The sequence below is a fragment of the Panthera onca genome, chromosome B2, assembly GCF_046562875.1.
Source record: "Panthera onca isolate mPanOnc1 chromosome B2, mPanOnc1 haplotype 2, whole genome shotgun sequence".
In the NCBI taxonomy this organism is placed as follows: domain Eukaryota; kingdom Metazoa; phylum Chordata; class Mammalia; order Carnivora; family Felidae; genus Panthera; species Panthera onca.
Window position 1 is genome coordinate 118257819 of NC_138343.1, and position 15648 is coordinate 118273466.

A 15648-nucleotide genomic window follows, 5' to 3' on the forward strand; every position below is an offset into this window, starting at 1 on the left:
TATCCACCCCAGCTTTTCTCCCTAAATTTTAGATTATTTCTAAGTAAATCCTAGAGTTAATATTCATCTGTAAATATTTTCAGGACATATCTAAAAAATGTAAGTATTTAACAAAATTATAATACCATTAATAGATCTAAAAATATCAATTGTTGTTTGTTGTCATCAAATATCCACTGTTCTGATTTTTCTGCTTGTTTCATAACATTTTTTAAAAAGATTGTCTGAAGTAGGATCCAAATAGATTCCATACATTACAAGTGGCTGATGTATTTCAAGTCCTTTAAAAGTAGGTTCTCTTTCTTTTTTTCCCCTTGCAATTTACGTGTTGGAGGAAAAGGGCCATTTGTTCTAGTTTTCCAGTCTGAGCTTTGTAGACTGCATCCCCTGTAACTTAAGCAGTTTGTCATCTCATTTCCTGAAAATTGGTAGTTGCAATCAGAATCAGACGACTGTTCAGATTCAGGTGCTATTTATTTATTTTTTTATTTTGCAAGTATACTCCGTAGACGGTGGTATTACTTCCATCAAGAGGCACATCTTGACTGCTTGTCACCTTTTCTGGGATGTTAGCCATTGATGATCTTGCGTATATCCATCAAGGGGTGCAAGTGATGACATTTATGCACTATCATTTCTACTTCATTAATCAGCTGGAATGTTCTATAAACAGAAACATTTATGGAGTCAAATTTTTTTAGTTAAGATCTTTGTTCAGGTTTTCCCAGTTGATATCAATTATTCTCATTGGCTGCTTCTGCCCACCCCCCACCCCCCACCATGATTTCTTTCCTCCTTTCTTTAGATGGTATATCTGTATTTGTTAAACTCATTTTTTCTAATTGTCCCTTTCCAGTTAAATGAATCTCCTTTGTTTTTCTTGGTAAAGATGAGCTTCTTGATATTCGATCTGTGCAAATATCTGGACGCACTGACCTTTTCACCATGTGGAATAACACTTAACATGTTCTGGTGGAATTAAATCATTGGAATAACATGGACTAAGTAGTTTGGAAAGATCAAGGTCATTGAACATTTGTTTTTTTTTTTTTTTTATGGTGTAGTTGTCTAAAGATTTTGATCTTACATTTTTTTAGGAGAAACCCCATGGGTGAAAGAAGAGTGTGGCACAGCCCAGCCGTCTCAGTGTCCAGAAGGGTGAGAATAAGGGCAGTTTTTATTCTCCTTTAACAGATGGCACATGGAATGTAGTTGAGACACAGGGTGGAATTTCCTCCACTATATTTATATTTCAAAACAATAAAGTTAAGAAACGATGAGGATTCTTCTGACTTCAAACTCAGAGTTTTGTCTACAAAGCATTTTTAAATTAATTTTTTTATATTCATGTCTTACAACAATGACTTAAAAAGATTTGCTGAACTATTACATACTGACATCCCCAAGGTCCTATGATCAGGACTGGAATTTAGATCTGAATTACTCCAGCCAGAACTCTTCTCTATTCACATCCCGGTACCTCGAATTTATGCTTACTGAGGGGAGGGGAAGAAGTTTGCCCATGGAAGGCCTCACAAGGAAAGGTAGACCTTGAAGGATGAGGAGGACTCGTTATGTGTACCTGCATGATGAACATGTGAGGTAGAACCCCTCGCTGACCCCTCCTATGCATCTCCTCCACACATTTGGGGTGGCTGCTACTGGACTTTTCCCAATCCTGGAAACATGCCCACAGCATGTCCCAGTCAGGATGGATTTCTTCTCCAGTGGCCCCTTATGCCCGTCCCCTACTTCATTCTGGCCCAAGCAGTGGGAGGAAGATGATGAGGTAGAAGAAAAAAGGAGTACCTGGCTATAGGAAGACTTAGTGCAGTCATTTTTAGATAGCATTATTTTATATAAAAAAAATGTGTGTGCATCATGTCTGTTTTTGTACCATGCCACTTTGGTTTACCCCAGTCCTCAGGTCCAGTTGCCCAGTTCAGCAGCATCCAGGAGGAAGAGCCAAGAATTTAGAAAAAAAATACTTGAGTTTGACTCCTGGTCTTGCCCCTGAAACTCTGCACTAGTCACTTCTCTGAACTTCATCTATAAAATTATAGTAGAGGGGCGCCTGAGTGACTCAGTCAGTTAAGCGTCCAACTTTGGCTCAGGTCATGATCTCACAGTTTGTGGGTTTGAGCCCTGCATCAGGCTGTGTGTTGACAGCTCAGAGCCTGGAGCCTGCTTGGGATTCTCTGTCTCATTCCCTCACTCGCATTCCGTCTCTGTCTCTGCCTCTGTCTCTCTCTCTGTCTCTTTCAAAAAATAAACATTAAAAAATTTAAAGTTGTAGTAGTAGTAATAATAATAATAACAATAATAATGCCAAGTTTGGAAGATTTCATGTGAGAATTAAGTCAGCATCATCATCAGTGCGGATCCTGCTTAGGATTTTCTCTCTCTCCCTCTCTTTCCGTCCCTCCCCCACTCATGCTCTCTCTCTTTCTCAAAATAAATAACATCAAAAAATAAATCTTTAAAAAGGGAAATAAAAAAACACGGTAATTGTCTTAATGTGCTTTCTAAGGATTTTCTAATTTACAGAATTGTAAGTAGTACAGACGTCTTTGTTTTTGTTTTTTTTTACAATAAAAACATGTACTAATTCTGTTTTCCACTTTCAGATTTGAATTGCCGCCAGTTATTTTGTTTTCCATGGATGGATTTCGAGCTGAATATTTGCAGACCTGGGATACTCTCCTACCTAATATTCATAAACTGAGTAAGTCCTCCACAACCACAGGCACACAAACGATGAGGACACCTAGTTAGCCATCCTGTAGATGTGCACCTTTCTTCCTGACCTTCCATATTAGTAGTTTGTCTTCTCCCAGGACCTCTGGAGATCCTGAGGACTTCACCACTCAGGATACCTAGTTTCATACTTTTGGCTCCTCCTCTTTTTTGACGCATGCTCATCTTTTTGTTTGTTTCTTGTGATTCGTTTTGTATTTGAATATAACTTCATCCTATGGAAATCTGTTCACATATAATGTCTCAAAAGCGGTGTTTGTCAGACTTGGGTTCTGGGTCTTAGCAACAAGCATATGACCAGCAAGGACATGATCCTGAAAGAGTCTGAATGGCAGAGCAGAGTCAGCACATCATACGCTCCAGAAGGCAAAACGTCTAGTATCTCTCTCTGGTTCTGGAATGAAACTGCCTGGAACCTGGCTTCACCACTTATTAGCTGTGAGACCTTGGGCAAACTTATCTCATCTATTGGCGCTCTTTCTCTCCAGCTGTAAAATGGTCACTTCCTACCTGATGCAAATACTGTGAGAATGTATATGTGGTACACACTGAATGGTTTTAAGCTGTGATTGTAATTATTGTTTCTGTTATCATCTTTATCAGGATGTGACGCTTCTTTCTAGGACACTTGGCCTTCATACAATTTTATAAAGTTATTAATAAGGAGAAATTAAGTACCTATGGATACAGAGCCAAGAAGTGTATCAGAGCATGGTTGGAACCAGAGGGTTGGTTCCAGACTCTGTATTCTTCACTGCCTGACAATTCCTTTCTTTCTTCCCCCTTCTACTAGGCCTTCTTTTGCCTCTAAGGTTCTCAAAGTTTATCACAATTTTACTGGAAGCCTGTTTTTATTTTTCTCCAAATTATTAAAAAAGAGCTGTTTGAGCCTGAGTAAGTCAATTACCTCATCTGGGTCTTCGTTTCTTCATTTGTAAAATGAGAGGATTAACTTTATGGAATTCCACTGTTAATTCCAGCTCTAAAATTCCATGACTCTAGAGAGACGAACTGCTTCCCCCTACAACACAAGATACTTTGTCTCTTCAGCTTTTTTCTTATTCCCTGAGGCAGAACTACAGCAAAGACATTGAGAGTTTGGGGCTCTGACCGAATTAGCTTCAAATTCAGGATTTGTCGTTTAACTGCTGAGTTACTTTGGCCTGGAAAGTTGATTAACACTTCCCAGTTTGTATTTCCTCATCTGAATTTTCCTTGACAATCGGGATATCCAATTCTGTATCCAAAAGGGAATTTAGCTAGCCAGGCTGAACCGAACCCCTTCTGAAGGGGAATTATTTGATTTGCTCATCCCACTCAGGGTTGGAAATGACACAAATGAAACATTGGGCCATTGAGAATGTTCCCTTTTTAAAGCTTAATATGTATTTTTTAAGTCATGCAGACAACATTTGATTCTTTAATGTGTAGACATCACTAACTAGGTCTACCAAGGCAAATGGGCTGTTAGTTTCCAGGAGGCCTGATTAAGAATAGATGTGAATGAGACTTAGGATTAGGACTTCCTGGGAAAAGTAGGCTTGAGGTGAGGTGTGTGACAACAGACATCACTTTAAGGAAGTCTAGAACCCCATCTCCAGTATCCCAAGAAGCTGCATGAGTTGAGTGACAGCGGTCTGGGAAGCTGAACATGAACTAATACCACAGCACAGTGAGTCATATTGGTGACTTACAAGGACTCAGACTCAACTCTAGTGAGAGGACAAGGTCATTATCTTGTCTTAGTGTGGGTGGGGACAGGAAAAAAAGGGTCAGGCCCAAGAACAGCAGACTGTCAGGTGAGATGGAAGTGATTCGACTTGCACCACAAGTCAGGCTTCCTGGAAAGTTAGGTAGGAAATTGGGGATAGATTAAGACTAGTAGTAACAGGTGTATCTGGCAGGCAACATTTGTAGATTTTTGAAGATCAGAGTTAGTTAGCAAAGTTTACTTTCACAAACAATAGAATTCTTAACTTCTCCACAGCAGATGCCGTTTGCTGTCTGCTGCCTCTTCCTCCTCCCCCTCTTCCTCTTTCTTTCTTCTTTTTAATTTTATTGTGGTAAAAATACTTAGGAGATATAACCACTTAACAGACTTTTAAGTGTATAATGAAATATTGTTATCTATAGGCCCAATGTTGTATAGCAGATCTCTAGAATTTATTCATCTTGCGTAAATGAAATTTTATACCCATTGATTAGCAACTCTCCATTTTTTTCCTCCCCACAGACCCTGGAAATCACCATTCTATTCTTTGTTTTAAGACCTTGACTCTTTTAGATCTCATATAAGTGGAATTATTTGTATCTGTCTTTCTGTAACAGGCTTATTTCATTTAATGTCCTCAAGATTCATTTATATGGTTTCATTTTTTTAAGGCCAAATCAAGTTCCATTGCATATATACACCACTTAAAAATCCATTTATCTATTGATGGACATTTAGGTTGTTTCCACATCTTGGTTATTGTGAATAGTATTGCATTGAACATGGGGGTGTTAATATCTCCTCAAGAACTTGATTTCAATTATTTTGGATAAATATCCAGAAGTAGGATTGCTGGATCATATGATAGTTGTATAACTTTTTTATTCTCACTGTCAGTGCACAAGGGTTGCACTTTCTCCACACCCTCACTAACACATGTCTTTTGTGTTTCTGATAATAGCCATCCTAACAGGTGTGCAGTGATATCTCATTGTGGTTTTGACTTGCATTTTCCTGATGTTTAATGACATTGATCATCTTGTATGTATTGGTCATTTGTAGGTCTTCTTCAGAGAAGTATCTATTCAAGTCCTTAGCCTATTTTTTAATTGGGTTATTAGTTTTTTTTTTCTATTGAATTGTAAGAATTTATTATCTATTTTAGAAGTCAACTCCTTACCACATATATGGTTTGTAAGTATTTTCTTCCATTCCATATGTTGTTTCTGTTGATGGTTTCCTTTGCTATGCAGAAGCTTGTTAGTTTGATGCAGTCCCATTAGTTTATTTTTGCTTTTGTTGCTTGTGTTTTTGGTGTCATATTCATGAGATCATTACTAAAACCAATATCACAAATCTTTCCTCCTCTTTTCTTGTAAGATTCTTGAGTCTTTAGTTCATTTTGAGTTAGATATTGTTTATGGTATATGAAAGTGTCCTTGCCTAGTTCCTAATTTTACTGGAAAAGCTCTCAGTTTTTCTTAGTTGTGGGCTTTCCATACATGACCTTTACTATGTTGAGGTAATTTCCCTCCATTTCTAGTATGTTGAGAGTCTTTATCATGAAAGAGTATTGAACTTTATCAGATGCCTTTTCTGCATCTATTTAGATGATCATGTGATTTTTATCCTGTATTTTATTAATGTGGTATATCACATTAATTGATTTTCATATGTTGAGCCATATTTTATCCCAGGGATAAATTCCACTTGGTCATGGTGTGTGATTCCTTTAATGTACTGTTGAATCCAGTTTCTTGGTATTTTGTTGAAGATTTTTTTCATCTATGTTCATCAGGGATATTGTCCTGTAGTTTCCTTTTCTTGTGGTGTCTTTGTCTGGTTTTGGTATCAGGGTAAATGCTGTCTTCATAAAATGAGTTTGGGACAGTTTTCTTCTCTTCAGTTTTTTGGAAGAGTTTAAGAATGATCTCCATTGATTCTTCTTGGTTTCATATGAATGTTTATTTTTGAGAGAGACAAAGACAGAGACAGAGCATGTGAGGAGGAGAGGCAGAGAGAGAGGGAGACAGGATCCAAAGTGGGCTCTATGCTGATAGCAGAGAGCCTGATGAAGGACTCCAACTCACGAACCATGAGATCATGACCTGAGCTGAAATTGGACCCTTAACTGACAGCTCCCTAGGAGCCCCGTGCATTAATTTGTCTTTAAATACTTGAGAGAATTCATCAGTAAAGCCTTGTAATCCTAGACTTTTCTCTGGAGAAGGTGTAGTCTAGCTAAAGATTTGTTAATTTTATCTTTTCAAAAAACCAACTTTAATTTTCTTGACTTTTACAAGTACTTTTCTTACAAGTATTTCTCTTTGTTTCCTTTATGTCTGCTATAATCTTTATTGTTTCCTTCCTTCAGCTAACTTTGGATGTAGTTTGTTCCTTTTCTTCTTTGAGTTGTAAAGTTAGGTTGTTTATGTAAAATTTCTTTTTTAATGTAGCTGTTTGCTGCTATACACTTCCATCCTCGTACTGTTTTTGCTGTATCTGTCAGCTGTTTCACCTACTACGCATTTAGTTTTCTGCTCTTTCTTAGAGTTTATAGTTTCTTTTTTAAATTTTTTTAATGTTTATTTATTTTTGATAGGGACAGAGACAGAATGAGAGTGGGTTAGGGGCAGAGAGAGAGGGAGACATAGAATCCGAAGCAGGCTCCAGGCTCTGAGCTGTCAGCACCAGAGCCCGATGCGGGGCTGGAACTCACTGAGCTGTGAGATCATGACCTGAGCCGAAGTCGGACACTCAAGCGACTGAGCCACCCAGATGCCCCAAGTTTATAGTTTGTAAGGATATGTGTTTATTCTATTTATGTTTCCAGATTTTTGGGGGGTTGGTACTTCCTTTTTGAAAAAGTTCTTTAAAGAGTAAAATACACAAATGATAAACTTTTAAAAATGATATTAAAATGTATATAGTAGAATAACAACAACCAACTAACAAACAAAAAAAACTCTTTCCAGATTTTTCTAGCTTTATCTCTGCAGAAGCATCTACTCTTGTTGGCTTCTTGTGTATCCTTCCTTCCTTTATGATTTAGATTATTAAGTTCTAGAAGAAACAATTATAGAATTTTTTGCTTTCTGTGAGCTGTTCTACAACAGCTCTTGTTCAAAGGCAGGTGATCCAAAATTGTAGCATGAGTCATGGATAGTCCGCAGGTGTGTCCTATTTGGGACATCCCAACTAATGTCATGTTTTTACATTACTGGTAGCTTAGTTTGTATTTTATTTTATACTCCATGACTTAAGGCATTTAAGAATTTGATTACATCACCCATGTTTGAAGGAAATAAAAAGAAAAACTGACTTTAATATTTCTGTTTATTGTATGCTTCCTCCCCCACTTAAATTCTTTTAATTATATAAGAGAATTGGATCTCATTTTATTTTCTTATTGTATGACTTCTTAAAAATAATAAATGTTGTCTTTCTCTGGTTAAGTATGAGACTTATGGTAGTATTGACTGAAAAAAAAGGTTATTTTAATCTTTAATTATACTTAGAAATCAAATCCTAGGGCAGGCCTCAAACTTAGGTACATCAGAACCACTTTGGGTGGCTTGCCACAAATGTTGATTTTTTTTCCAGATCTCTTTTCTTCATCTTCTACTTACCCCTCCATTCCTACCAGAGTCCTATTTAGTAAACTTGATATGGAGCCTAAGAAGGTTCTGAAGGAGATAATCCCTAGGTCATATTGGAAACACTGCATATTGGACCAACTCCAAGCCTATTTGAGAAAACTTTCATTGTTTCCAACTATAAACTTTGTAACTTTCTGGACAACAATCATTTTTGCTTTTTGTTTTAACCTAAATAAAATCAATAATGGTGAAGCTTTCTTTTAGAATTTGAGTTGACAGTATTTTGAAATGGAAAATTTCTTATCCTTCACCGTTGGAGAGGAAATAGCAATGCTGGAGTGGTTCTGACCTTGAGTGGTGTTATTGCACAGATCGAAAACAGCAGAACATTTGAAAGCAAAGTTGATGCCGCACTTTGTGGAAAACAGATCACAGGAAACTTCACTGATCAAATGGAAACTGTACTGAAAATAATAAGTAGTAAAGTTATTTACTACTTATTTTATAAATGTTACTACGTGACATAGGCTTATGCTCGTATATAGGGCAAATTCCTTTTCAGTTACCTAGATAGTTGTGTTGACTTTTGTTATATTGGATGCTGTCACATAAGAACTATTAGCTGGGATGAAAATGTTATATAGAAATTCTCATCATAATGACCTGAGTCAGAAAGAGAGGAGCAACACAAACATACAAAGCTGGTGGCAGTGTGTAATTTGGGGTATGCTTAGCTGAATGATCCCCAAGATGTGGCTCATGGACAAAATGTGGCCCACTCTATTTTTGTGTGGCCTAGTAAATGCTAAGAATTGTTTTACATTCTTAACTGGTTGAGAAATAAAGAAGAGAATATTTAGTCATATGTACAAATTACATGGAATTCAAATTTCAATGTCCACAAATAAAGATTTATTGGAGGACAGCCATGCTTATTTGTTGATGTAGCATCTATGGATGCTTTTGGCCTCAATAGCTGAATTCAGCTGCTATAACAAGGAACATATGGACTTACAAAGCCTAACATTTATGATCTGGCCTTTATAGAGAAATGTTGTAGAGTCTTTCACTTCTCTATTAAAAACGGACATTCCTTAGAATGTAGGAATTGTAGGCATCAGAATTTCAACCTTTTTGAAATCAAGGAATCGATCCCATTTACAGTTGCACAAAAAACCATAAAATACCTAGGAATAAATTTAACCAAGGAGGTGAAAAATCTATACACTGAAAACTGTAGAAAGCTTATGAAAGAAATTGAAGAAGACACAAAAAAAATGGAAAAAATTCCATACTCCTGGATAGGAAGAACAAATATTGTTAAAATATCGATACTACCCAAAGCAATCTACATATTCAATGCAATCCCTATCAAAGTAACAACAGCATTCTTCACAGAGCTAGAACAAATAATCCTAAAATTTGTATGGAACCTGAAAAGACCCCGAATAGCCAAAGCAATCTTGAAAAAGAAAACCAAAGCAGGAGGCATCACAATCCCAGACTTCAAGCTATACTACAAAGCTGTAATCATCAAGACAGTATGGTACTGGCACAAGAGCAGACACTCAGATCAATGGAACAGAATACAGAACCCAGAAATGGACCCACAAATATATGGCCAACTATGCTTTGACAAAGCAGGAAAGAATATCCAATGGAATAAAGACAGTCTCTTCAGGAAGTGGTGCTGGGAAAACTGGACAGCGACATGCAGAAGAATGAACCTGGACCACTTTCTTACACCATACACAAAAATAAACTCAAAACAGATGAAAGACCTAAATGTATGACCGGGAGCCGTCATACATTCTCCTTAAGGAGAAAGCAGGCAAAAACCTCTTTGATCTTGGCCTCAGCAACTTCTTACTCAACATGTCTCTGGAGGCAAGGGAAACAAAAGCAAAAATGAACTACTGGGACCTCATCAAAATAAAAAGCTTCTGCGCAGGGAAGGAAACAATCAGCAAAACTAAAAGGCAACCAACAGAATGGGAGAAGATATTTGCAAATGACATATCAGATAAAGGGTTAGTATCCAAAATCTATAAAGAACTTATCAAACACCCAAAAAACACCCCCAAAAAAACAAATAATCCAGTGAAGAAATGGGCAAAAAAACATGAATAGACACTTCTCCAAAGAAGACATCCAGATGGCCAACTGACACATGAAAAAATGCCCCACATCACTCATCATCAGGGAAATACAAATCAAAGTACAATGAGATACCACCTTACACCTGTCAGAATGGCTAACATTAACAACTCAGGCAACAATGGATGTTGGCAAGGATGCGGAGAAAGAGGATCTCTTTTGTGTTGTTGGTGGGAATGCAAGCTGGTGCAAGCCACCCTGGAAAACAGTATGGAGGTTCCTCAAGCAACTAAAAATAGAACTACCCTACGACCCAGCAATTGCACTATTAGGCATTTATCCAAGTGATACAGGTGTGCTGTTTCGAAGGGACACATGCACCCCCATGTTTATAGCAGCACTGTCAACAATAGCCAAAGTATGGAAAGAGACCAAATGTCCATTGATGGATGAATGGATAAAGAAGATGTGGTATACACACACACACACACACACACACACACACACACACACACACACACAATGGAATATTACTCAGCAATCAAAAAGAATGAAATCTTGCCATTTGCAATTACATGGATGGAACTGGAGGGTATTATGCTAAGTGAAATTAGTCAGTCAGAGAAAGACAAAAATCATATGACTTCACTCATATGAAGACTTTAAGAGACAAAACAGATGAACATAAGGGAAGGGATACAAAAATAATATAAAACCAGGGAGGGGGACAAAACATAAGAGACTCAAAAATATGGAGAACAAACTGAGGGTTGCTGGAGGGGTTGTGGGAGGGGAGACGGGCTAAATGGGTAAGGGGCACTAAGGAATCTACTCCTGAAATCATTGTTGCACTATATGCTAACTAATTTGGATGTAAATTTTTAAAAATAAAAAATTAAATAAAAAAAAAGAATTTCAACCTCTTTCCATCTTCAATCCACTCTTTAGTTAGCTTTTTATTTCTCTGTAAAAACTTTATGTTTAGATTTTTACTTAAAAAAAACTTACCAGGAAAAAACAACTTCTTCATTTCTCACTATGTTTTGTTGCAGAAACATGTGGAATTCATTCAAAATACATGAGAGCTGTCTATCCAACCAAAACCTTCCCAAATCATTACACTATTGTCACGGTAAGTGTTTGGCCCAGTGGCAAGACTGACAGGCCATAGACAGGCAACTGACCATGACAGACACGCTTACACAGGAAGTGGCTGAGTCCCATGTCACACACACATTTCAGAAGCACATGTGGCTTCATTCAGGCTAGGAGGTAGCATCTCATTGTGAGGCCATCCAGTGCTCTGAGATGTTACGTATGAATGAATGTCCCAGCAATAGGCTAATTCACCTGTGTGACAGGCCAGGATAGCTTCTTGGTTGTGAGAAATACCATTCTCCTCTGATCTTTGGATTTGCCTCCACTTTTCTGAGTCTGCTGGGAATTGTAGGTTATGTGTGAAGACAGCCACTCTGAAGTAGGAAATGTCTTTTTTCCCTAATCTTTTCATTGTATTTAATTTGACAAAGACTTCTGTTTGATAAATAAATGCATGCTGGCTATATGTCTTTAGATAAAGCAAATAAACCAAGTGAATGCTCCTTAATGTGTAATAAGACATAAGTGAAACGATCAAAATGAACTCAAAGGCAAATTAAATTTTTTAACATTTATAGATTTACAACACATCTTAAGGAGTCCTCTACCTCAGACTTTATTACCAAAGGATATTATGTCTTTACCACTTTGCATTTACTCTTTTATTACTGTAGGACAGTAACTATAATTTATTTAAATTTTAACTCTTAAGTTGCAATGTCTAATGTATGTAATGTATATATATATTATGTGTGTAGTATAATATATATAATTTATATATAAATATAAATAAATATATAATTTATATATAAATATAAATAAATATATAATTTATATATAAATATAAATAAATATATAATTTATATATAAATATAAATAAATATATAATTTATATATAAATATATATATATATATTTGCAGATTTTACCTAAATATTTGAGTTGCCCAGCTCACATATTCCCAGTTGAGGTCTAAAAGGTGACACTCTGCCTTTCTTGTTTTAACTCTCATGTAGCAAACAAACGTTTTCACGGTGTACTGACTATATGTGTGTTAGATAAGCTTCACTCAGGCATGAGTTATAGTGAACCAACAATATCTATTAAATGATAATTTTTAAACAGAAATAGACAAAAACAAGATTATGTATTGATCAGCAGATAAAAGTGTTGTGACTAGAGGCTTGCACTTTATTTTCCCTAGGAGCAATGGTTCAGTATTCACTCATTCAGTGTTTGTAGCAACTTTATAGAACATAATTACCACAGATAACAAGAATTGACTACTAATCATTAGGGAAATGCAAATAAAACCACAATAAGGTATCACCTTACACCTATAAGGATGGATAGTATGAAAAAGACAACAAATAACAAGTATGGGCAAGGATGTGGAGAAAAAGGAACCTTCACGCACTGTTGGCGGGAATGTGAATTGGAACCTTCACGCACTGTTGGCAGGGATGTGAATTGGTACAACCACTGTGGAAAGCAATGTGGAGGTTCCTCAAACAATTAAAAATAAAATTCTATAAGATACAGTAATTCCACTATTGGGTATTTACCCAAAGAAAATGAAAAGACATATAAAAACGAGCATTATTTGCAATAGCCAAGATACAGAAGCAACCTAAGTGTCCATTGATAGATGAATGTATAAAGAAGACGAGTTATATATGGCACATTACCATCTGTAAAAATGAATGATATCTTGCAATGTGACAACATGGAGGGACCTAGAGGGTATCATGCTAAGTGAAATAAGTCAGACGGAGAAAGATAAACGCCCTATGATTTCACTTATATGTGGAATCTGAAAGCCAAAACAAATGAACAAACAAGCACAAAACAAAATAACAAACAAATCATAAGTACAGAGAACAAACTGGTAGTTGCCAGAGGGTAGGGAGTTGGGGAGAATCCGCAAAATATATGAAAGGTATTAAGAGGTATAAACTTCCAGTTATAAAATAAATAAGTCCCAGGGATGAAGAGTACAGCATAAGGAATATAGTCAATAATTACGTCATAATGTTGTAAGGTGACAGATGGTAACTACACTTACCATGGTGAGCATAGTGTAATGTGTAGAAGTGTCAAATCACTGTGTTGTACACCTGGAACTGCTGAAACACTGTATGTCAACTATCCTTCAATAAAAAAAGAATTGACTATATGTGTGCATATATACATAAATATACACACATTATATATAACACATATGTATGTATATATAAATAAGGTGTTATACATAAGTGCTATTAATTTACTGTGTATGTGTGTATGTATCCATATAGTGATGTTCTGAAATAAGGACCCTAAAATCTATCTAGAAATAGTTACAAATGCATGGGATATCATAGGCATTCAATAAAATGTGTGGAATAATTGAATAAATATGTGTTAGTGGATTGAAAAAAATGATTGGATTGATGGATAAGTGGAAGGGAAGATGGAGAGAAATTTGGCAGGCTCCCTTCTAAAGTGCTGATAACACACTTTAACCCCTTTAGCCAAGATATTTGATCCTTAAAGCTTCTAAGTAGTGCATTTCTTGCTATTATTGCCAGTATAACCAGTGGCTGATCATTATTATCATATAAGAAACTTTAATTAACAGTTATTAATCACGTAAGAGTTATATTAATGTCATTGGCACAAGCCATCTGCCTAATATCATTCATTTACTGCTCTAGACCATGGTGGAACCATGCCTATACTTACATCTATACCTACACTTACACCTACCTATACTTACACCTATACCTATACCTATACCTATACCTATACCTATACCTATACCTATACCTATACCTATACCTATCTAGATACATATCTGTACCTATATCTACACTTACACCTACCTATACCTATACCTACCTACATACATACCTGTACCTATATCTGCACTTATACATACCAATACCTACACTTGCACCTATGCCTGCATATATACATATACATGTATATATATTTGGTATTTAGGTTCAGACCCAGGGGTTTTGTATCGAAAAGTATATGATGTCTTTCTAAGATATGAGTTATAGATCCTATGATATTTTAATTTAAAAGTGATTGATTGATATATTATTTTAAATCTTTTTTGAAATTATCATTTTAGGGATTATATCCAGAATCCCATGGCATCATTGATAATAATATGTATGATGTAAACCTCAACAAGAATTTTTCACTTTCATCAAAGGAGAAAAACAATCCAGCTTGGTGGCAAGGGCAACCAGTATGTAGCATCTACATGTGGCATCAAAATAATCTCCATTTTTCAGTGTGATAGTGGATCACTTTCCTTTCTGCACTTTTACATTATCTTTCTAATTTCTAAGTGCGGGGTGTAATGGGAAGGTGTTTCACCATTTATAATTTTAATTTAAATCATGTAAATATTCATGATTGTTCACTTAACTTGCCTTCTGTTGAAACTTGGATGTAGTATTCTAAACATAACAATCTAGAGGTTTCTCAGAAGGGTTTTCTGTTAATTTCCTCCCCTCCCCCTTTCTGTTTTATACTTCTTTAAAAGCAAAAGAGGAGCTATACAGTTTTACCAATTTGAAAAAGAGTGATCTTTCTTACTACCTTACTATGTTCTTGACTTTTGGGGTGGATCCCTACGTAATTAAATTTTGTGAATGTTAATTAATATTGTTTAGTTGCTAAAAAATGGCACCATTTCTACAAGTTCTACCCAAACAGATTATTCTTTTGACTTCCACTTACCTTAGGTTTTCTCTTCTTATAGATCTGGCTGACAGCAACGTATCAAGGTTTAAAAGCTGGTAGCTTCTTTTGGCCTGGATCAGACGTCGCTATCAATGGCTCCTTTCCTTCTATATATATGAGTTATAACAGGTAGTCGTTAAGATATGATTGCTCCTAGGCAGGTATGATTACTAACCTTGGTAGTAATTCTATTTTTCCAGTTGTTTGGGTCAAAAATCTTTTTTTTTAATTTTTTTTATTATTATTTTTGAGCGAGAGAGAGAGACAGAGAGCAAGCAGGGAAGGGGCAGAGAGAGAGAGCGAGACACAGAATCTGAAGCAGGCTCCAGGCTCTGAGCATTCAGAACAGAGCCTGACGGGGGGCTTAAACTCACAGACCGCGAGATCATGACCTGAGCGGTAGTCAGCGGCCCAACCAACTGAGACACCCGGGTGCCCCTGGGTCGAAAATCTTGAAGTTATCATTGATTCCTCTCTCTTACATCCCTCACCTGGTCTGTCAGTAAATGCTTGTGACTCTAATTCAAAATATATGCCATCTATGAACTTTTGTTATTTCCAGCATTACTGCTGTGGTTGGAGAAACCATCATCTTTTGCCTATATTATTGCATTTTCCCCATCTCCCTGCTTCTATTCTTGTCTCC

At 36.4% G+C, this 15648-nt stretch overlaps 1 protein-coding gene across 2 annotated transcripts in view; it reads left to right on the forward strand.

Moving 5' to 3' along the window:
- ENPP3 (ectonucleotide pyrophosphatase/phosphodiesterase 3) overlaps nt 1-15648 on the forward strand; it is a 74904-nt gene that overhangs the window by 13676 nt on the left and 45580 nt on the right. For both annotated transcript variants that reach the window (XM_060616683.3, XM_078447320.2), the window contains 5 exons: nt 1098-1158; nt 2628-2725; nt 11217-11296; nt 14383-14502; nt 15022-15131. In XM_060616683.3, the coding sequence (XP_060472666.1) occupies nt 1098-1158; nt 2628-2725; nt 11217-11296; nt 14383-14502; nt 15022-15131 (469 nt within the window). The remainder of the gene's footprint in view (nt 1-1097; nt 1159-2627; nt 2726-11216; nt 11297-14382; nt 14503-15021; nt 15132-15648) is intronic.